The 24,768-nt window shown below is 36.8% G+C and overlaps 1 protein-coding gene across 1 annotated transcript; it reads right to left on the bottom strand.

Annotated features, from left to right (window-relative positions):
- Window positions 1-1,805: 1,805 nt before the first annotated feature.
- Window positions 1,806-22,338, bottom strand: LOC137169151 (adhesion G-protein coupled receptor F3-like). The gene is made up of 18 exons (XM_067572168.1): window positions 22,160-22,338; window positions 19,225-19,285; window positions 16,325-16,409; window positions 15,616-15,768; window positions 15,234-15,386; window positions 13,998-14,059; window positions 13,788-13,846; window positions 11,557-11,681; window positions 10,700-10,927; window positions 8,872-9,114; window positions 8,535-8,675; window positions 8,148-8,335; window positions 7,742-7,930; window positions 5,128-6,420; window positions 4,463-4,504; window positions 4,164-4,193; window positions 4,003-4,079; window positions 1,806-2,278 (listed from the first exon to the last, which is right to left on the bottom strand). Exons 2-17 carry the CDS (start codon window positions 19,276-19,278, stop codon window positions 4,011-4,013), a joined length of 3,114 nt encoding a protein of 1,037 aa, XP_067428269.1. The 5' UTR covers window positions 19,279-19,285; window positions 22,160-22,338; the 3' UTR covers window positions 1,806-2,278; window positions 4,003-4,010.
- Window positions 22,339-24,768: the final 2,430 nt, after the last annotated feature.

Below are 24,768 nucleotides of genomic sequence, written 5' to 3'. Positions count from 1 at the left end.
AAAGTTTGTATATAATGTACTGTATGTATAGAAACCTTTCTGCTATATCCTATAAAACTGAGCTACATTCAACTGTCACACCCATCCCCCGCATTTCTTCCCTCCTTCTCCCTGTCAGATTGAGAGCAGGATTTCAGAGCAGTCTTCTAGTGGAAAAATCTTCATAAATCCCATGACTTTGGCCAAATCTTACATTAAAAACCACATAATAGTAGGAATTTTCGTTGCAAATCCGCTCCAGAGTCTCAGGGCAGTGGGTTAATTACTTAAGCCATGCAGGCTGCTTTTAACAGCGCGCAGCAGCGTCAGATGCTTCAACTCGGGTGACAGTGGCACCAGATTTCATTTCAACAATTCACACAGAGCTCAATTCACAAGTTTAAACAAACACATATAAGTATTACCAAGCATCACGGCAGCCAAATTCTATCATGTTATCACCATAACTGGCAGCCAACACGTGAAACAACCAGTTCAGCTATAACAGCTAATAAGTTCATGCTAATGGGCTAACAGTTAACATAACGGCTAATGCTAACAGCTAGCGTCAGTTAAAAACAAAGCAAATTGCAAATCACAACTGTGAGAATAATAACCCTATTATTCTCACCATCATCTCACAGTAAATACCAGCAAACATTGACTAGGTTTCAAATCATTTTCTGGACTTTTCTAACACTTTTAAGCAACCATCTTTAAAGCTAACATTGTTTGTTTATGTTTGAGCAGCAGGGACAGTTGGTTTGTTTTGGCCTCACACAGGGCACCATAAAAGTAGGAGTATTAGTACTTTATTAATTAATTACCTCATTATTAGGAGCACCAACTCCTTTTTGGTTAAGATTTATTAGTGCCAGAAGAAAGCACTAACTCTTTTTCAGTTTAATCAATGAATGAGTCTCAATACCGTAAGTTCTTGTCCCAAACAGTGACATCTATTTACTGCAGCTCAAAGAAACAACTAACCACTTTTAGGTTAAAGGTCTTGAGGATACATGATAAAGTATAAGATAATATACAGAAAAAATGAAAAATAAAGTAAAATAAATAATAATAATAATAATTACTTCAAAACTAATATACTGTACGTGGATTTACGAGACTTAAATGCACAATGTGTAATTTCCTAGGTGTCTCTCAATCAAAACAATAACAAAAGATGGAGTTTGATGAAAGTGTGAAGTAGTGTGGGATCATGGGAGTGGTTGTCTTCATTGTTAAATGAGCTTCTTCGGGTTAGGATTACTCCAGTGTTCATCGTTCAGGATGTTTTTACCAGGAGCAGAGGTCTCCTCCTCTCCAAAAGAAACAGACCCGGGGATTAAAAATGGTAAAAAAAACACTGAATAAAGCACTTTCACGTTAAAAATCAGTGTTTCTCTGACACTGTTCAGCGGGCACAGGACGTCCAGTAGGGGCTGCTAGCTGAGCTGCTGCTAACGTTTGGTCAGCTTGTTTCTCTGATTTGCCAAATAATGTATTTGTATTCGGGCACACCCCTAGTGCTTATCCATATACGATTAAAGTTAACACTTGTGTGATTAGATTAAACCTTCAGAAACATATTCAAATATAAATTCAACACAATTCTTATTCGATAAGATAAAAACATTCAATATGACTATGAATCCAGGCAAGTCTATCTCTTCTTCTTAGGAATCAATATTCCTTGTCTTTATTTCATTAAATATTTTGAGATACAGATAATAGTTATACACACATATTATAGTACAGGTTATGGTTTATGTCAAACAGTGTAAATCTACAAATTTTCCATTTAAATAAAAGGATCAAACCAAGCAAGAGATCTTAGAAAATCTATTCTGTTTTATATACAGCCAACAAGTACAATCTGGCCATACAGAATCCAGTTAAGTGGTTTGAGTTGGTATACATTAAAGCCTCTCCTTAAAGATATACAGTCACAGTTCAGTACTGACTTTCACTTCTGTAGCATATGAAAAAAAATCTGCATCTGCTCTTCCCTTGAGAAAATGATGGTATCCAAATGTATACATAACCTTGAATTACACATTACTCCTCAGAGCAGAATTTCATTTAATGTGAAATTTGTTTCCAGTCTCAACTACTAACAATAATGGTTTTCAATCAAATCATTAAATATTATCAAAACATCAGTGTTGTGTTTTATAAGCTTCACTAAACTGCCCAGGAACTATAGTCTAATACAAAGCAAACACTAAGATGTGGCTGTAAATGGAGCTGCATAGTACATGTGTGAGTTGCTGTTTCCTTCTTCTTGGTCCGTCTTCACAGTCTGAAATGGAGAGATGACAGAGAGACTGGATTCACACACCAACTAAACACAAGTTTTATCTCACTATTTTACAGTTGGAAGTGTCCAAACTTGGCATTTCTGACACAAAATAAGGTAACATTTGAATCATGAGAAATATTGTTGCTGCTAATCTTTTAAAATCTGTATGTGTCCTGATTTATTCAACATGAAATTATGCTAAAAGATTTATAGGTTTTAAAAGTTTAACATGGTGGATAAATAATGATATATAACAATATATTTTTAGCCACTTTAGCATGGATCTAGGGCTAGCAATTGGCCAGTCCAAACTAGTCCAGACTGAGATATCTCAACAACTATTGAATGGATTGCGGTAAAATTTGGTACAGATGTTTGTGGTCCCCAGAGGATGAATATAAGTGACTTTGGTGATCAGCTGACCTGCCATCTAGTGTCATTATCAGGTGAAGGTTTTTTTGATTTGATTTATTGATTGGGACGGTGTGCAGTTTTAAACATTGAAGATGCACTGCACCGGAGTTAGCTCGAAGCTGATTTGCATCCGTAGTCCCCCACAATCAAAACATACAACAGCACAACAACAAACAGTACAAAGCAAAAAAAAAAAAAAAAACAAAAGAAAACACAGAATACACCATACAAAATACAAAGCTACACTCAACAGCACATCACATACACCCAAAATGTCAATTAGAAATGAATAATGTGGTCACACAGCTAATTGGTCTTTAGTACATGTTTTAGTTTGGCCTTGAATGTATTGATAGAACTGCAGTTCTTCATATCATCAGATAAGGCATTCCACTGAGTTGTGGCTTTCACAGAGAAAGCTGACTGCCCAATTGCAGTGCGAAGAAATGGTACGGTACAATCTTGTATAGAGGATATTATAGAGGATCTAATAGAACTTACTGAGTGAGTGTACACAAAGTCACATAGTGGAGGAGGGGCCAAACCACTTAAAATTTTATAAACTAGGCACAAATTTGAGAATAATCTAAAATTGTCAAAGCTCAGTAAATTGTATTTCTCCAGTACCCTACAGTGATGGAAATGCATTGGCTTTTTGTTCAGACTTTTTAGAGTTTGTTTGTATAAGGACTCAAGAGGTTTTATGGCTGTTTCTCCAGCCTGCCCCCAACATGTGATGCAATAAGACATATGGGAAAGAATCATGGAGTGCGTAAATATCTTGGCTGTGTCGAAAGAGAGACAGTTTCTAATCCGTTTAAAATTTGCTAAGTTGTACTTTATGGTTTTAACATGTTTCTTGAAGTTCAAATTTGGATCCAGTATCACACCAAGATATTTAAAATCAGTAACTATGTCAATTTTTTTTTACCTTTGATGAAAATATCAGCATTAGGAGGTTGACTACACAGCTAGCATGACTTCAGACTCTTGTTTAAACATGAACAGGTTTCCAGTGTGATCTTTAACGGTCCAACTATGTAAAGTAGCATAACAAAACAGATTTACACATGAGATATTCTTTCTTGTGTTCTGATGAAGATATAAAACTCACAACCTGACTAATAAAATGACACCCAATTGTCTCGTCTTGCTACAGATTAGAAGCAGTCATCTTTTTAAGTCATCTTTGAGTCTTACTCTACTTACTGTCTTTAATGTGATGCTTAAAATGTTGTATAATAGAAGATACAACAAATGCATGGACACAAGTAAACGGGAGACTATTAATCACATAATATAAGACTGACCTCTGTCTTCATCTGTCTTTTGTGTAGGTGGTTGAATTCAACTTCTTCTTGCTCCCATTTTGTCCTTTTGATTTTGCCTGAGGGTAGAAGCAAACAGAGTTATGAAATGTTTTCTTCATTTTTATTGTTTAATTCTAGATAGACATATTTTGTAAACTTACCATTATGAGCTTTATCATTTCCTCTCGAACCTGTTAACAATAACCAGAATATGTTACATTCATATATTAGTCAGATGGTAAATACTAAATATAATTACTGAGCAACATTTTTGTGCCCTAGTGCCTTTTTTGATGGCCCCCTGGCATCACATGCCTCCTACTACACAGGTAAGAATTTCACCACTAAGTCATTGATGCAGTATTATGGTTCTGTTTATTGTAAAGCAAGTTGAAAACACTGCATTGGCCACCACGGTGTGAAACTGAACATCTGCTCATTGATAAAATGACAAACCTACCTTCTCCTCTGTTAAACAGCCCATTAGCAAAATGAAAAGGCCCTGCAAAACAGCAAGTGTAATCGGTTTCAAACTCTGTTTTTATGCAGATACTTTTGTTTGAAAAAAAACCCCAAATATATATAACACATTTTATACCATTACTCCTCTCAATTCCTTTCATATTCAACTTTCATTCTGCATTAGCAATTTGCAATCAATGACAACATTTTTTTACCAATGCACAAAGTAATTTGACACAAGTCAGTGAAAACTACAGGAAGGGTGTGGAGGTCAGGGCAGGGTTTAAATGTTTCCCCTTGTCACAGGTGGCCCAACACTTTTAAATATCTATTTAACTATGATCGTTCCTTTACTTTAAGTGTTAGTTGACTAGCCATTGGTGACATTTATAGTACAATATCAACCAGGGATGCATCGATCAGATTGTTATTATATTCATTAAGTCACGACAGGCTGCCTCATGTTATCTTAAACAAAAATGATTCCAATGAAATCTAGGCAGTGAGGTTTACAGATTTTAAATTTGGGAAAAAGCAAGCACTGGTATCAGATGGGGAATTGGGAGATGCTGGAATCTGAATTAGTATTGGCAAAGAAAAAGTTGGATTGGTGCATCCCTAATATCAACATTCTGTTTGGTGTGTGGGTTGCTTTCAAATTACCTGGAAGGAATTGAGGATGTTGAAACTGTATCGAGCAACTTTTATCATGGGATCCTTTTCGTTCAATGTGAAATCAAAGAGGCCAATGACCCATGTTACTCCAAAGACAGGGGTTAGACAGACTGCCACTTTGAGGATACTTTTGACCGTCTTCTTGTCATCTGCCTTGCTGCTATCAGGTACCGAGGACTTCAACAGAGTAAGAATGACAACCACCATGGAAAAGAGATTTGTCAAAATAACAGTTCCCACAGGGAGGATGAAAGCATGTAAGGATCCCTCCAAGGGTTTTTTAAAAAGTAGCCAACATTTTTTCTTATCATGGTAGGGCTTGTCAGTGCATTTGTAATACACATAGCTGGATCCCACTATTAGGATTGGGCAAACATAGCCCACAATGCTGGAGAAGAGCATGAAGGCTCTTTTCCTCACTGGGCTGAAGACAAAGATAAGCTGGTGGACGAGTATGCCACTCAAGCACAGCATCCAGCAGAACATGGCCAAGAAAAAGAGGTGTTTGCATATGGTCAAAACAAGACACCAGGTGTCACTGAGAATGTCAGGGTAGGAAGAAGCCAAGAAACTACTGTCACCGAGCAAGAGGAACAAAGCAATGTTAACCATGGCTGTGTGACGGAAATGTGAAAGGTTTGTCTTGACCACAGCTGACCAAACCAGAGCCTCAATGATGAGGAAGATCAGCAAGGCGCAAATAGACACACACAGGCCCACAACTGTAATTATATGTAGGATTTCATCATATTCGTCACTCTTGGACATGAGGACAGAGAATATACTCAAGTGGTTGCACACGCAGAGTGTGTGGTTTCCGTCACTAATGTTGAAAAAGCATCCTTCATCCGACCACTCCCTCATTGTGGTGTTCCAGAAGACGCACAAAGGTTTAATTCCCTCTTCGCTGGGGAAGTTCATTCTAATTTCTAAAGATGAATCATAGTTGTCTTCCAGTGTGACTGATAATAAGAGGCTGGTAGTAATTTTTTCCTGGAAGTTGTTGTTCAATTTATCTGTTAGATTTTTCACAGCAACAGTTCTCATTTTTCCGTGGGTCTTGTTCAGATTCACATCAATGTCAAACACACTACAGCTGCTACCTGAGCAGAATTTAAGGTCTAGATTTGGACTGTTGAATTCATTGGTCATGTTAACCTTGATATTCTTCACCAGATCTTGCACAGATAGAAGGTAATTTGATGACAAGTTCTGTTTAACGGACGTGTTGTACATATCCCAGGTCTTGTTCAACATGTTGCTTGCTGCATTGACAAAATCCTGAAATAGAAGAATGGAAAAAAAGAGAAAAAGTGTTATGGTATATTTTATTGGTACAGGCCAATATTCAATTGAATTTTTCATCAGCCCAGGCAAGGTAGCCAAGTTGTCCAACACTTGCAGTTTCCAAACTCATGCTGGACTCGCTGAGAATCACCTCCAGTCGGTAGATTTCAGGAGAATCTAGCTAAATGGAACTGAAGCTAGTTCAAGAGGTACTAACTGGAGCAGATTCTCAGCACATCCACAAGTCCATTCACCTTAAACTTACCAAATTATTAGACAAATTTCACAGCCTTATATGGGCCAGAGTGAATTTGTTACTTTGGTGAAAGAAAACAGACACATGGTCTGACAAACAGCCACAATTGGGCCACTGATTTTCTTAGCTCATATAAGATTAATTCATTCTTTAAATGTGTAATGTGTCAATGATGTACAATTTTAGAGGGCATAGAGCTTCATGAAAACTTCACCAGTATTCATTTGTAAGTGCACATTTGAAACATAACCTATAAAACCGAAACTACACATTTAAACAAAAATAAGGTCTGACTTCTTTCCAAAGACCTAAGTATGAAATTTCTGTCACGTGATAACAAAGGAGATCGATCAAACTGCACTCCAGTTTTCCTCTTTGGGCATGTATTGTTCTTTTCAGTTTCTATTCTTGTGTGGTAACAACTAAACCATCTCCATGACAACTGAGCAACTCCCAACCTGCCAAAACTCCTGATTTTCACGGGAGTCTCCCTATTTTTGACTCTCTCTCCTGCTGTGCCCCCCATTTGGTAATTTCTTTAATTAATCTGTCAATTTCGTAGTGATACAAATCAAAGGGATGTTTCTCAGTTTCTGTGTGGGATATGTGTTGTGGTACCTTAACCAGTGCACTAGTCCCAACTTCATCAAACCACCTGTTCAACAAGCATAAACATGTAGAAAAGCATATTTCCACCTGCTTTGCCCGCAGTGTCCCATATGCTTTTCTACATGTTTATGCTTGTTGAACAGGTGGTTTGCGACAGTCTTGTTGCACTTACACTAATGTCGTCAACTCTTTCACTTCATCCATTAACCCCCCCCCCCCCCCCGAAAAAAACATCCTGTCTTTTTAAACCTAAATGTTGGCAAGTATGAACTCCGTCAGCAGAGGACAGCCATGAGATGTGGTTAAAAGATTTGGAAACAACAAGGAAGGCAGACCTTGTGTTAATCTTTTTTTTATACTGCCAAGGTCAAGAATGAAACAGAATGAATCTTCAAGTTCATAACTGCACATGTATTACAGTAAATGTAATAGTAATTGACAAGGGCTTACAGGTAAGACACTCTCTTGTAAGGCAATATTTACTGATGCACTGGACATAACACTTAAAATGTTGATGGAGGCGCCAAGGTCGGCCATAATGCTACTTGAATTGGTTGAATCAGCCATAGAGCTGTTCTGAAGTCCTGCAAATATATCCACGGCCACCTTCTGAGTAGCCCCTAGTCCCTTCTGGAAGTGCTACAAAAACAAACAAACAAACAAAAATCAGTGTACAAAAGCACACAAATTAATTAATGCATACAAGTAAAATTTACCTACACCCACTAAAATGTTATTAATTTTAGAATAGTGCCATGTGAATAACTAATTTTTGATTAAAAAAAAAAAAAAAAGTCAGATTGAACCTTATAATCCTAAAGTCACACAGTGCTATGAGCTTAAATGCTATACTCACATCTGCTGATTTTGTAACTTTTTTCAACTCTTGATCAACGCAGTAGAAAAACACGTCCTGCCAGATAACGCCATTACAAGTACGTGACTTATAGCCAACCCTGCCCTCTTCACATGTTCGGTTAATCACTGTGTCTCCAGATGGAGTGTTTGGCCAAAACTCATCCTTTTCACAAAATGTTTCACCGTCTTGGAGAAAAATGTAGGGAATCATTGGTTGATGTAAGAGAAGCAAATCCAAATAAATGTAAATATAAACAAAGTAAAATTTTGAATTAATGAGACTCTTGGAAATCATCATGTCAAAGCATAGACTAAGTTGAAATTCAAGCATGTTAAAAGCTGTATTACTAAATTGAAATTTACAATTCTTTACAGAATCACGTACTGTAGATTACTGGAATATCCACGCGTGCACTTTTATTTTGATTAACTGTGTTTTTAAAAGTGACAGTCACGTATTGTGAGGCGTTGGATTTCTGGCAACTGATGTTAGCTGTGAAAGAGTAGACCAGGTAATCCCCATCAGCTGTAGAGAAAGATAGATATTAGTTTCAGTGTTATTTTTGTTGGTTGTGGATTTTACATACATTTTGCAGGAATATTGTGAATTTCAATTTGTGTTTATGTTTCAGTTTAAGTAGGGCTGTTTTGTACTACAGCTGACAGAAAGAAGGAAGGAGGGAGGATCGATAGATTTGGGAGATAGTGAAGTTTTGTCTTACATGTATTCACTAGATTATTTTTCCCTTCACCCCTGTAGCTCCACCAAACATCAAAGCTCTCTGTGCTGTTTAAGATGGTGGCAGTGACATTCACGTTAACATTCTCACTGTCCTTCTGATCCGAACAGTCCACAGCAAGAGGATTGATTCTCAGGGTGATCTCATCAGGCAGGAATGACACTCTCAGCTGTTTCTTGGCTGTATGCCTGACTGACCCATTAGTGAATCCACACTCATATATACCTGCAGGGAACATGTAGATAATTCACACTGGATGAAATTGGGCCATACTGAACACAAATTTGTAATCAAAGCAGAAAAATTAATAATAATAATAGGTGAAAACAAGTGCTGCAAAAGTGCCAGTGCCAAATTGGAAAAATTTGTGGCCACATGCCTAAAAACTGCTGTGTCGCATTTTGCACATCAAGCAATAAAAACACCCTGCTTACTTCCCCAAAGAGCGAAGGACAGTAAAAGAAGAGATCTGTGGCTTCAGGTTAGTTAATGGTATTAAAGTCAACAGTTGTAATTTTAAAAGTCATGGTAGTGAATGTTGATAGTACACTGAAAGGGCAGTACATAGAAAATACTGAAAAAACAAGGAAATCCCAATTTAGCTTGTAACAGCTAGCTCGCCATAGGTATCAAGTAAAATGTCTTCATCTGCCTGTTCCCTGAAGTGATTTTATGTCAAGATTATCGTCATAATAATCCAAATTCAAAGTGTGTCCAAATACTGCATTAACCTCTGCCCAGATGAAGTTGTGACTTGACATGCTGCGATAAGTGTATTTTCTAATTTACAGCGTTTTTGTGTTAGGGACTGTTCGTTATTTATTGGGGGGGGGGGGGGGGGGGGGGTGCAAAACAGAGGGGGCACGTCAAATAATTTTTTAAGCACTGGGAAGGGAGTTATGTTTTTGGATTAGGGGAGGGACATGCATCTTTAAATGGTTGCATTTGTATTTATTTTAAATACGTTTTTCTTTTCAAAATATGCGTTTTACCGCTGTATGGTGACAGTTATTGTAGCCAGCAGATACTCCAGATCCGCCGCCAAAATTTCAGCGAGGTTAACATCACCATGACTACATGTTCCGTACAAACACAAACAAGTCAAAGAAGATTAATGAGATAGGTTTTCATAAAATAATATTGTGAACATTACTGTCCATGCTAGCAGTTATTTGTCAGCTAGGAAAGCTACCATGGCTTTTGCCCTGTAGGCCAACATTGTCGTTTGTTTTGTCAACTGACAGTTACGTGGTTGCTGCTGCTGGTTGACAGATTACAGAGAGGTTACATTCCATTTAAATACATAGTTTAAACAGTTTTCCAGGCCTTCGTCATTACGTGTTGAGCGTAGCACCGGCACACTGAAATGGAGCAGACACAATTGCAAGTTTCTCGCAAATCCCACAGTTGTTTACACGCTATTCAGATCTGCTAGTTACTTTAGCTCAGCTGTTAGTGATGACACTCATCAACCCATATTTCTTTCATTTTTTCTATATAATGATGCAGATTGTTGCAACAACATAATTGTTTGCTTGACTGGCTATAGGATTTGGGATCCTAATACCTAAAAAGCAATACGATTTCTTATTTTATGCTATTAAATTGGCAAAGACCTTGAAATTTGCTTTTACCACCAGTCAAATTAGAGGGACTGCTTTCACCCAAAAAAGGGGTGGGGCATGACACAAGGGAAAAGTACGTGGATGTGCTGCTTTCATCTCTACTGATTTCTTAGCAAAAAGGATTTAAATTTCAGTTAGACTTAAATTTAAGCAAGATTTTGTAAATGTGAAATCACTGTACTTGCCTTCCCACAAGATTGTCACCCCCTGGAGTGTAAGTGACACACAAGACTTGTATTCCTGTGTGGCACATCTTTCATTCAGTTTCACCACAGTGCCATTGTTGAGCTCAAAGCGCTCGTGCTTCTTGCTCATGTTCCAGCCAGCGCTGTCCGTCTCCTCCTCTAAAGTGCATTTCAGTGTGGGGCTGGACAAGTACTTTGTTGTTTCTGGGGCCTCTATGGTGACCATTCCTGTGTGGAAAAGGTAATATTAATACATAGTGACACAGTAGGCTAGGAGTAGGAGGTACAGCTTGTCATATGTAGCAATGTCATTAAGTCCATTAGTCCCTAGATTCATCTGTCTGTTCAAGAGAGCAGCTCTTTCCATTTTATCAGTTTATCTTAGTTTAATATGCAGATTATCAGGAAACGTTTTGATTACATTCATGCTTCAAAGGGACTAAATGCCATGGCCTTGAATTATTATTTCCACAACTGATAAAGCTTAGACAAAACCAAGGTCATCAGTCGATTGTTCGTTCATCTTACTTGTTACCACTTATGATTGTTCTAGTGAGTTGCAAGAAGATGCTGTTCACTGCAGTTCACAGTAACCCAGGTCTTTTTGCAATAAGCATGGTTAAGACAAAAATGGAGAGACATTAGAAATTAGCTTTTGATTATGCACCAGATGCACTTGTCCCTGTGTTGACAGTGTCGGTTTTAAGACCAGAAATTCAGAGTCAGAGTGCAAAACAGAAAGCAGCAGATATTAGTCTATAGAGAGCATGCACTACAGCAGCTAAGAAATAATTACAGAGTCAAGGGTCATCATGATCCAAATGAACGCCAAAAAACAGTAATATATTTTTACTGACCTACAGTGTCGACCCAAATTACAGCTCCAAAATACGTTTCCAGCTGAGTCACTATGCTTTGAAGTCTAGAAGTCTCAACTTTGACGCCGACAGCTGCCTCAAAATCAACAATGCTGTTTCCTGGCCTTTAAGATTTTGGAGAGGATCAATGAAAGATAACTGATTAAAAACAAAGAAAGAATCTGTATGTGATAAAAGTAATAGGAGATATGCAACTGAAATGCTTACAACATGAGTTGTACTGCTGCTGCCACACCTTCAAATACTGTATTCAAATTGACATACATTTCATAAATGTCTCAATGTTATTTTTATCATAGTGAAAACATTATTTGCAAGCACTGGTCACCGGTCTCTGATCTATCTGTCAAATTATGGCACATGCCAGGTGTTGATTGGTCGGTGAGTCCTGAATGATGTGTATTTACTACTAATGTGCAACAGTAAATATGTTTTGAAAGAAATGCAAAGCCGCATGGATTACATTTTTTCTTAAACATAATTAATGTATCTCCTAAGTTGCAAAATGTTCATACTAATGGTATCTACATAACATTCACTGACAACATATTTCATTTGCTTTCCCTACAGTATCTGCTTGTAGCAACTAAAGCATGATTTATGTTTTCATAGTGATGTTTAGGCAACTCAAAGCACTTGGTTAAGGTTATGCAAAGACTGTTGTCTCATAAATTTAAATACTTAAAATAGTGAAAGCTGACTTGCGGCACAAGACAGGACCTGTTTTTCAATGTTTAAAAACACAATCTTTCCTTAAAGATCCCCTCCAGAAAGGTTTTAAGATGTATATAAAATACTCAGAATAATAATTTGTGTCTGATTTAGTTTTTCCACAAAAAAGTCCTTAAAATTATGTCTCCTCCTTCTACCTCATTAAAAAATCTAGAAGTATAAAAATGCAAGTATTTTTAATTTCAGAGGTTGAACTATTGGAGGGGGACTTTAACCATAAATCTAAACTATTTCTGAGTATCAAAGGTGGTTATGTCATTTGATTTGATTTATTGAACAGGACAGTGTGCAGTATTAGCATAAATGATGCACTGCACCAGAGTTAGCTTGAAGGTAATTTGCATCTGTAGTCCATTACAATCAAAACATACAACAGCACAACAACAAACAGTACAAAGCAAAAAAAAACCAACCCCCCCCCCCCCAAAAAAACAAACAAAACAAAACAAAAAAACCCCAAAACAAAACCAAAACCCACAAAGAACACACCATACAAAATACAAAGCAACAGCACATCACATACACCCACAATGTCAATTAAAAATTAATAATATAAACTAGGCTCAGTGGTCACACAGCTGATTCGTCTTTAGTTGATTTTTTAATTTGGCCTTGAATGTACTGATAGAACTACAGTTCTTCATATCATCATGATCGTGACATGCTAATATATCATCACTTAAGATAATTTTTGTGGTGTTTTTATGCTTTTAATTTTAGGATATTAAAGTGTTAAAGTAAGTGTTTATGAATAAACCACCTTACGAAGCAAATGACTACTGACCTAAACTGAATGCATCACCAACGTGCAGACAGAACTCTACTTATTTATACACCCATAACACAGAGACAGTTCAGTGTGTAACGTGTAAAGAAGAACTTCAAAGGTGATTCATTACTTTGCACTTTTCATTTATTGCCAATTTTTTACAACCTAACTTGTGGAAAGGAGATGTGGAACAATAGGTTATGGAGAGTCCCTTATAAGCACTTTGCTTGTGTCAGTAGCTCAGTTTTATCTCTGGCGAACACTCCAAATTCCAGGAGTGATGTCCAAATTAGGAAATGTTTGTCATGCAGCAGGTGGATGTGACTCCCCAGAGCAGAGGAGAGAGACTGAGATAGACTGAGTAACCGACCTGTGCGCTGGTATTTGACATGTTTGTTTTTTTTTCCCCGAAAACAAATAATTTTTGAAATATTTGTATGAAACAAATATTTATTAAATACAACAATTTGTGCTTTGTCAGATAACCTATTTGTATTCAAGTAAACCCTTAGTGTGCACCAGTGTGTGTGGAAATCCTGTGACAGCTAAGATTCTGACTGATCTCAAAAACCACCAGGAACTCCTGCTCCTCCTATATTTTTTCCTTTAAACTCTTCTCTTATTTCCTTTTTTTAATAAAATCTCTGTATATGCAAAAAATAAATGAAACTTCAAAATAATAAATCAATAAGTTTGCAAAGTACAATACCTCTGACCAGTTACTTTCAGGAACTCAAAGCCATTCAGTTCTTTAAAGGCAGTTTCAAGCTTTAAAAAGAAAGAGCATTAAATCATTTACATTTGAATGTTTGTAATGACAGTAGAAATGTGAATATAAACATAGAGTTATTACAAAAACTAAATATCAAACATCTTCAGGAATATATCAGTATAAATTTGAGATGAGAAGCAGACGTACCTTTGTTGTTTTGGATGAATCCCAGGTGGATTTCGACAGCATAACTGATCCATTGATTTGAACTGTGTTGATTGCAAACATTATCGTTACTGTCAGTTCTGATATCACAAGTATGTGTACACACGAGTCAATGTCTCCTGTTGGTTGCTATTTTCCGCTTGGACCTGACTTCAAAAAAACCTTCTCAGGATTTCACCGTGGAATACCTTTATTCATGATTAGTTCTTTCATTTTTTTATACAAAAACGTTTAAATCTGTCTTTAATTGGCTGTCAGCGGACGTGCTAAAATGACATCCTCTCCACAAAGGATAAATGTGCAGGCAGAAGCTGCTTCATATTCATGTTTTTTTAATTTTTATTTACTCTGTAGTCTACTTTTACATACTGTATGAGGTAACTTTTTCATTCAGATTCTTTGGTTGGGAAACTTCATAGCACTGAGTTTTTAACAGTTTAACAAAGGAGTTATTATTGAGTCACACAACTTCATAAATTTGTCTTATTGATGCTTGACATGAGCGAAGCATCATCCCACCTCATGAGAATTCACCTAGCTCTCCACGAGAGATGAGAGTTGCACATGTGCAGCGTTTGCAACCACCAGTTGTCTGAAACGCAACAAGCACAAGAGGACAGAAACGATGCAGATATAACGCTGTTTTGTGAGTTTGTTGTAGGAGTTTTCTCTTATGTTAGCATATATGTTCTTTAACGTTCCTGTTGATTTTCCTGAGGTTCTGTGATTTAACGCCTCTGGGAGAGAAGTGAATTACAAGTAATTAAAAGGTTTACAGTTTCAAATAATTAGATTATCTATAAGCATTTTTCTCAGTTTTGTTTATCCTAATAAAATGTTGTTGCATGTCAGTATCAACACAGTGTGTTTCTACTTATGTTTTTGAAATGGTAGCCTATACTCTTCTGTTTATTGTCTTAAGAGTGTATTACACTGTCTTACGGCTAAGTGCACAATATAATAGTCTGCCTTCTTGGGACGTGTTGAGGGGACGATCAGACAGCGGTCATACATCGTAATGTTTGTTGGGATATTGTCCACATCACAAGAATAAAAAATACAAAACTCTAATAACACAGTAGTATAACTATCAAGTTACAGCCATCCTTATTCCACTTGGTCATACAAATATACGAAATTCAATAAATGATCACCAGAAAGTAGTGGTACAAATTGTGCAAAGGCAAATGAAAATTCGTCACACATCTGGACTGTTACCTTGGACTTTGGCAATGCAGAGTGGTGTGATGTGCGACACGTTTTGTGTGCATGTAGATTCACTGCAACATTTTTCAGTGTAGCACACATCGTTGCTCCAAATGTATCCATCAGAGCAGTTGCAATTGGATTGAGTTCCAACGATCAGGCACTCTGGAGAGAGAAACACAGGTGCTGAGATTTCTGGTTTTCCTAAACTCTAAGATGTAGCATCCCCAATGTCTTCTTATAGCTGAAACATGGATTTGTTTCATATTACAACCGTGTGGTTTATGCTGAGCTCTGTTGCATGTCCCCTTCCTCCATCCCTTTCCCCCTCACTGTATTAAAGAACTGTTTGGAATGATAAACCTAGAAAGAAGAAATGGTTCCAGGAATATACCTGAAATCAATCCACTGTCTAAAAGGGTCACATCGTGGGGAGTGCTGTTGGTATCTTTCACTTGCATGTCAGTTGAATTCAAAGCTGACAGGATGGTCTCGACTTCCAGTGTGACATTACTCTCCACCATCAGCTCGCCATTGTTTGCATCGTCTACAACAACAGGAGATATTTTAACATGTTATTTTTTTAAGCTGAAAAGGGATTGCATGCAAGAGCAGATTAGAGATGCTACAAATCAAATATACTCAGTTCAGTATGCAACATATCAAACCATGGTGGACAAAAGGTTTCCCCTGTTTCCCTTATTGTACTATCAATGCTGAAGGTTTGTTTGCCTACATAATATGCAGCTGAAGTGACATTATACAGGAACAGATTAACCATCAGTCAACTGTGACTGTCTCTTGGAAATGTGACATAAATGTCATTTCGCACTGTAACTATACATTGAACCTACAGTACATGTTACATTACAGTATATCACTTAAGAATTATATGATGTCATGAAGAAGCTACTATGTTCATATATTATAATTGTAATTGGGGGTATATATATGGTAAAAATATTGTAAAAATATATTCATCTATACATTACTATGTATAGATGTACATACATCTATATACAATACATTTAAAAATAGCTGATGTCAAATAGGAAAGAAGGAAATGACTGAACATGCATAAATACTGTGTGTACATTACATACATATAGTGGACATATAGGATAGTATATTCCGAAAATGGAAAGATGTTTCGTTGTTGTTGTTGTCATTTGCTCTTTCTGCAAGGACCTGCAATTCAAGATCAAACAGACAACAGAATTAATCTTTCTGTCATGGGTGTGACAATCTTGAGTCGAATTAAAATATAAACATTTTATTCTAAAACACTTTTGAATAGAACAAAACAAACATGTAACGTTCAAGATCGTGTGCATTAGAATACAATTTATAAAAATTATATTAAAAATAGCATTAGAAAAGAAGAATACATGCAAAAATAAAAATAAAAAAAACATTTAAAAATCCAGAATCTATCAATATGCAAATCTTGCTAATTTCAAAAGTTTGGGCTGCTGGACACAAGATGTCTCCTATACTGGAGGCTTCAATTTTCCACATCACACTTGTTTGAGATGAGATATCGAATCACGATAGGACCATGCTGTAAACTCAGATTTAAGGTGACTAAAGAGAAACTTTCCCCCTTTGCAGATGAACATGAAAACAGCCTTCTAATGTCAAACACTGCACATACAGTACCAGTCAAAAGTTTGGATAAAAGGGAATGGGAATGTCCTTCCAAACTTTAGACTGGTACTGTAGAGAAAAAAATGATATTAGAAGTGTACTGTTGGAGAAATTACTATATTATAGTAACTATATTATAGTAATTTCTATTTTGATGATCGTTAACTCAGTGTAGAAGTGTGTTCAACTGATCAGTTTTGTCTCTAAAGAACATGATGCACTGTTGATCCTGTGTATTGACCTTTATATGATGTAATCACATAGTTCTATTTTTAAGTAAAATCACATCTTGTTTAAGTAGGCAAATTAATGTCTAGTCTGTTAGGAAAGAATAAATAGAAGAAGTGATCTTTGGAAAGGGGAACAAAATGCAAGAACTGGAAGCTGTACAAGACAGGCATGACACCATATATTGAATTGTTATTATTATTATTACTAATATTATTATTAAAATTACATGCACCAAGGGTTTCACATCAAGAAAGACATAAAAGACATAAAATGAACATAAAAGCATGTAAATGTATATGAAAATAGAATACATAATAATAATAATAAAATAAGTTAAAAATGAAGTTAAAACATAGAATGTATAAAATCAAGTAAAATTCAAGATTTTAAAAGAAGTGCAGAAATGCCATAGTGCATAAGTGCAAAGCAGACTGAGACAAAAGCCAGTTAAAGGCTAAAGTGAAGAGATAAGTTTTTAGCTTTCTTTTAAAAATATTCAACAAGCTGGCTTCCCTGATATCTATTGGTAGTGTGTTCCACAGTTTAGGGGCGTAACTGACAAAAGCTGCATCTCTGATTTTCTGTCAGTTGTTATTGGGAATCTCCAATAAACCTGCAGCAGATGATAGCAGTGTTCTTTGAAGGCAGATAGTTAACAAGGATTTGATTATTGATTATCTTGCAGGAAACAGGTGTCTGCAGACAAAGAAGTATGACTGCGCACGAGGTGCCTGTGTTAGGCCTCCGCCCAACACAACTGTTAACTGCTGAAAGTATAGAATGATTCTGTGAACTGTCCAATGGGCTCCTCTTGCTGCAGAGCTCAGGGAGCCCATATGCATATGCTTTAGGAATTTATTAAAGGCAGTTGAACTGCAAAAGAATACTATGTCTCTGGTATTTATGTGCCTTTATCACCTAACTAGACAAGCTGATACAGTGGAAACCGCTTATAGTGGTCATGGTTACAGTGATCCACCGCTTATATGGATCAAAAAGCTCGGGACAGAATCATTCCTATACAAATGCTGTTTACATAATTTACTTATAGTAATCAAGTAGTCCGCTTACAGTGTTCATTTTAGGTCTTTTCATACAGGAAAACATATGGTTATCATATGGTTAAAATTATGGTAATTCTATTTTCTTTTTACCTTACTCCCATAGTACACATATGATGTGTATTTAGCGGCTGCGGCACCATTATCAGGTGTTGTGGTGCACCTCTACAGGTTTGTGTGGAGGTGCGGGGTGTGGGTGTTTATTTGTAACCACCGTGAAACAATCAGAAAATAATGTTTTATCCTTCTCATTCACCTATTTTCTTGCAAACACCGCTTGCTCTCCTCATCCACTTTCTGGCTCGCTTGACCACTGCATCGCTCCTGGTACGCGTTTTTTAAAATGAGCCAGGAAGCTGTCAGCAAAGCCTAACTTTACTTCTAACATTATCAAACGAAGAGAAGTGTCCTCCCCTCTTCCTAGTTATGTTTTTGTCTTCCCTCATGGCAGGGTTGTACAACGTTACAGGTTGCATTTCTCAAGTTGATTCTGGTACAACTTTCTTTCAGCAGCCCCCACCCCCACAGCCTAAACGCACAATGCTGCCAACTGGTGACCTGAGGCTGGTGCTGCGTGCACACTGAAATCATGATGGGAAAAAGGAAAGGAAAAAGTAATTTTCTCTCAATAAAAAACATAGTCTCCTTGAAGCTTATGCCAAAAATGAGCCAACGAGATGCAGCAACAAAACAAGCATTTGAAACACTGTTCAGTAAATAGCAAAGTTGCCCGTTTCGTTACTTTATATTCATGTAATAAATATGCAAATGTCAATTAAATGGAAATCCGCATGAGAAATTAAGAAAATGAAAAAAAAACGGTTATAATAATCATCTGCTTATAGTGATCAATTTGACCCGGACGAAAGTCATCACTATAATCGGTTTCCACTGTATTTCAGTTGCAGTACTGTACATCATTGTGCACAGTGAAGTCCAAACATTCAAGTGAAGTAACAATAAAAACATTTTTGAGTGGGGAATTTTAAACAAGATCCTGCTAAAATAATAGCTATAACACTGGCCAGCAATATGTTACTGATTAAACTGAGAAGCATCATTACCTGACAGTAGATGTACAGAGCTCCAATCAGAAACTTAAAGACCCTGGAATCCATTGTATTTCTAGTGGGAAAAAGATATCCGATTAACCAACAGTAGCATCAACTTAGGACCAAAAATACTGATGTATACAAAATCCACACACTTACAAATGCACATAAAGTAAATGTACTTGCACTCATTTGAAATCCCCAAATCATTTCAAGGGTTTACATAATGTTCTCCCTTATGCAGATGACAGAACTCTTTCTAGATAGGCAACATTTCAAATTAAAAGTATTCTTGTGTATAAAAGTCTGTGCTCTTTAAACATTTTTAAAGATATATCAGCGTCACAGGTCTTAAATCACCACTGACAAAGGACTTTTAGTTTAAGCTTATTTAAAGGTGCAGTGTGTAGAATTTAGTGCAGTCTAGCGGAAAGGACTTGGCAGAAATGGAATTTAATATTCATAAATATGTTTTCATTAGTGTATAATCACCTGAAAATAAGAATAATTGTTATTTTGTTACCTTAGTATGAGCCCTTTATGTCTACCTAGAGAGTGGGTCCTCTTCCACGGAGGCTGCCATGTTGCACCGCAATGTTCTACAGTAGCCCAGAAAGGACAAACTAAACACTGGCTCCAGAAAGGGCCTTTCGCATTTTTCGCAAATTTTCAGAGCCACCATAGGTTCTCCCAGACACTTGGAAGGAGAGGGGGAGGGAGGGTGTATTCAGTTGGTTGCCATCTGCAACCTCACCACAATATGCCACTAAATTCTACACACTGGACCTTTAAAGCAACACTTTAATGTAACGATTGGGTTGTAGTATGCATTGCAGCCTCTAGGGACTTCTACCAGACCTAAGACTTCTAGCTTGTTGGTTTAATGGTGGTAAACTAGCACAAGGCCCCTCTCCTGTGGAACCATCTTCCAGATTCGGTCTGGGGGGCAGACTCCCTCTCTACGTTTAAGAGAAGGCTTAAAACTTTCTTTTTTACTAAAGCTTATAGTTAGCGCCGGATAGGCTTGCCTTGGTTCAGGTCTTAGTTATGCTGCTATAGGCCTAAACTGCCGGGGGACTTCCCATGATGCACTGAGCACCAACTTGGCTTCTTCCCCAGAGTTTTTGTGCTTTCTCATCTCACAGGAAAATCCGGGGTCAGAGTTGTGGGCCATGGCTGCAGAGATGGTGTGGGGATGGTGGCGTGGTCCTGTGGGTGTCCTGCCTTGACATCTTCTCCTGCCATTATTGCTATTATTACTAGTCATATCTCTATTATTATTATTATCATTGTTATTGTTATTATTGTTGTTATTATGCTTCTCTGTGTCTCTCTCCCTCTCCTCTCTCTCTTTCTTTCTTTCTCAACCCAACCGGTCAAGGCAGATGGCTGCCCAACTGCCCGGTTCTGCTTGAGGTTTCTTCCCGTTAAAGGGTAGTTTTTCCTTGCCACTCTCGCCAAGTGCTTGCTCATGGGGGAATTGTTGGGTCTCTGTAAATTTAAGAGTATGGTTTAGACCTGCCATAAGAATAAAAATTGAATTGAACTGAACTGTGGGTGTTAACACCACCCACTTTACATTTGACTATGAGTCAGACAATGGTGAATCTACACTGATTATTATAGCACTGTTTTCATTAAACTCTTATCAGCATCTACCTGTTTTTCCTTCCAAAGTATTCAAAGCCATCTTTTAGCTAGTCTCATTTGCATCACTTTGCATTTGTACTATTTATACAAAGAATGAGTTAGTGGTTTTCACTGTTTGTCCTAACAGTGCACTATTCACTCCTGTCCACATATGAGGTAGTTTATACCCACAATGGTCAAGGGCTTGTTAAGGTGCTACAGATTACGCCTAACTAATTTTCTTGTTGAGGTATTGTTACACTGTAACAACTACCACCAAATGAAAGGCACGCATGTTCTTGCAAAAATATGCAGATGCTTATGAACTGAGCTGTATGAGTCACAAATATATACATACTGTACAATAGCCGTATCCAGTATAATTATTATATATTATTATATATTATTATAAGAATAAATAAATAATAATAATAATACTTCTTAAGCTTATAATGTTAATTTCTGTTGAGATTGGCAGAGGAGTTAATAGGGAGGTTTTTTTTAAAGCCATAGTCTGTGGTTCTGATATTTTGAATTGCAAAATGACCTTGGAGTTAATTTAACACTTCTCTTTTCAACAAAAACAAAACAATAAAACTGTCACATAAGCTCCCAAAAGTAGACTTTAAAGCTCAAAATCAATGTATTGCTGGTGTTTAATTATGAAGCAAATCGTTCATGTTCGGGATTAGATACATTAAATCTGTTTACATTCATTATTGTATTTTCTAGGAAGAAAAAACACTTTTCATACCCTCTGTACAACCTTGTGCATTTCTTAGTTAAGAATAATTTTCCCCAATAAAAGTAAGAGTAAATCACCCATTCACTTACTCTGATTCTTCACAGTCAAGTCACTTAATCATGTAAATTGAGAAATCTCCATGCAGTCCACCTTGATGATAACCCAAAATGTTGTATTAACTGTCTGTTCTATGCTCCTGTTAGCAAAATACTGACTGGACTGTTCTTGATCGCAGGAGTATCATGTAAAATGTTGCACTGAATGGTACAACACTGTCATTTTAACATGAAAGGTTGAAGGATTCTAACACAATAATAATCAGGATTCTCAAATTTAAACAAGACTCAGTCAGTTTAGACTTAAGACGATATATGACTTTGTAGAGGAAGAAAGGGAGTGGTTGTTACAACATTTAATATTAAGTCAGTCATATGTTTTTTAAGGTGTTACACTAAAACCTTAATATAAGGAATGAATCTGTCTACAGTAAAGCTAAGTGCTTGTAAAATCAAGCACCTGTTTAGATCCTATTTTTTCAAAAACAATAAAAATACATTAATAAAAGGCTCTCACCTTGGCTTCACACACAGCACTGTACAGAAAGCAGATGATTACCCCATCAACCTGGTTGCAATTACCAAACAGACCGACTGTACTTCATATCTATGAGGTGCGCATCAGAATTAGAGTCAAAGTAAGTGAGCACATCCGTCAGAAAGACTCGGTCAGACTGGAAAAGAGGTGTGCAAGTGTGTGCATTAAAGGTGGTGATGGTGAAGTTGGGGAGGTGTTATGCAGGAGACTGATGTCCTGGATTTGTGATGCAAGACCATTTGCATATCTCCACACCAGCTGGATTGATCAGCATATGTAAAGAGCCTCTCAACTTTACCTATAACCTAATGCTGAGGGTAATCATAACACAGGTAGCCTAGCTTCAGAAACATAGACAGATCTGGGTAAGATTTAACAAGATAAGTAGGTAATGGAATAAATAGATAACAAAAGTATTAATCAATGTGGGTTTTTCGCAGCAGCAAAAGTACAGTGATAGGAGAAGGAAATTAGACTCTGAGTACAAAACTAGAATATAAAATGAAGATCAGAATACAGGCAACAGTGAAAGGATTAAACTACAGTGTGTAAGCTATAGACTGTCACCTTTGAAGAAATGCATGTTAAAGTATTTTTTAAGTAAAATATATTAAACACTTCCTATTTTAGAGAACAAAGCCAACCAGAGAGAAACAAACAATCAATGACTTCCCTGGTCATTTAAATATGTCTCAACTTAAGTCACGCCACACATCAGGTCACAGTCAGGCAGAGAAAAACACACGGAAGGCAGAAAAGTTGTTTGTAGATGATGTAATGATCCTTGTAGGCTTTGAGCTCTGGTACAAACAGCTGTGTCTATAAGAAGGTCTATACTGTTCTAGTGTCTTTTCAATGAACAATAATACAGAATACATATGGCATATATTTTTAAGAGGGCCAATCAGAAAAGTTACAGGGAAAAGCCTCTGCCTTTTCACATTTCAGGAGTGACTACTGTGGCAGACATATCTTAGATAGATCTTAGACAAAACATGCAGTATACTTGCACTATAACCTCTTGACCACTGTGACCAATTTTGATTTAGAATTAAATACAAATGTATAGGTTATATTACAGTGAACAATTTTTGAAATATCACAAACAGGGACAACTTATCTTCAAAGCCTTCTTTTATGTTTTCCAGAATATTAGGATGGTGAAAAGCATCTTGGATTGAGTTGAGTGACAATAGTTTGAATATTTTATGATGATGAAACAAATGGTTTAGTATTGTGTTACCTATCCCTTATAGGTGCTTCAGTTTTTCTTTTTAACCAAAAGGAACTTGGTGTATTTGTAATATTAACTGGTGTTATGAAATGCTGTGGCTTGTGGAAATGCTGTGGAAAGGCCTTACAGAACAAATATATGCTCCTTATGACTTAAAACTCTTCAACAAATGTCTCTGTTGGTGCCAAAAGGCATGGTTTAATATTTTGGGAAATACACTTTATTCACTGTCTTGCAGCAGGCTAGATGAGAAGATTGATACCACTCTCATGTAAGAGAGGTAATTATCTTTTCATGTAACTCTTTGAAAGAAAGCAAAGCGTATTTCCCAAAGTTTATAACTATGACTTAACTAATAACTAGGCAAGGCAAGGCAAGTTTATTTGTATAGCACATTTCAACAAGGTGATATAAAGTGCTTTACATAAAAAATAAAAGGCATCAAGATGGAATGTAAAAGCAACACAAGGCAATATAAAAAGACATATAAATCCAATTAAAAAGTCTTAAATTGTAAATAAAATAAGTTAAAATAGAATAAGACAGATAAAACAGGAGAATAAAAAGTTACAGTGCAGTATAAGATATTAACCCTCAAATTTCATTTAATACTAGAAATTGCGTGTGATTGCTGAAAACGAATCTAGCTAACTGGAAGCTGAACACTATTGAAAAATCTACCAAGATTAAAATCAGCAATGGGCAGAATTGAACCTACACCCTCATGTTTGTAAGACAGACATGCTATGCACCAAGCTAACATGTCACACAGCAATGCCAGGCCAGATTCTGTTATTTAGTCTGTCAATTGCATGAAATTGACAAAAAAGCAGTTCAGCCCAGCTCAGTAAGCAGATTGACATCACCTGGACTCCTTCATCTCTACAGATTTCTGCCCTAAGTGGGGCTCATACTCACAACCTTTGGATCTAAAAGGAGCTCAGAAGTGACATGAGCTTAAACCACTAGAGTACTCACACATGCTATGTAGCAGAGGAAAAGATGTCTTTAACAAGCATATCAATCCACATTTTATGTAATAATGTTAATGTAAGCTAAAGAGGAATTGACTTATGATACATGATATAGATGTAAAGCAACTTTGTACATGAGAGCAATATTATGAGGAGCACTGCAGTGAGCAGGGATCAAACACACAACCTTGTCCTCTAAAGTGAAGCTGATTATGAGAGCAGTGCTCTAAACCACTGAGCCAACAGACATTCACAAAAATGAGAGGAAAAAATCTCCATTTTGATGAGGAAAATGTATTTGTCTCAAACCAGAGCTTGAAGCCCAGAGATTTGTACATCATTAGTGAAAGCAAGACTAGTTTAACATGAGAATGAATGAT

This window comes from Thunnus thynnus, chromosome 18 (genome assembly GCF_963924715.1).
Source record: "Thunnus thynnus chromosome 18, fThuThy2.1, whole genome shotgun sequence".
NCBI lineage: Eukaryota > Metazoa > Chordata > Actinopteri > Scombriformes > Scombridae > Thunnus > Thunnus thynnus.
The sequence above is the reverse complement of the archived record's forward strand: the minus strand, read 5'-3'. Positions and strand labels throughout refer to the sequence as shown.

Bases quoted from the DNA above. Each gene is read 5' to 3' on its own strand.
- LOC137169151 (XM_067572168.1), bottom strand. From the start codon at position 19,278: ATGGATTCCAGGGTCTTTAAGTTTCTGATTGGAGCTCTGTACATCTAC. The intron at 15,769-16,324 runs GTATGTAATGTA...CTGTTGTTGTAG, and splicing joins ATCCTATATGTCCACTATAT to ACGATGCAAACAATGGCGAG. The intron at 8,676-8,871 runs GTAAGACAAAAC...CTTTCTCTACAG, and splicing joins AAATAATCTAGTGAATACAT to CTGATGGGGATTACCTGGTC.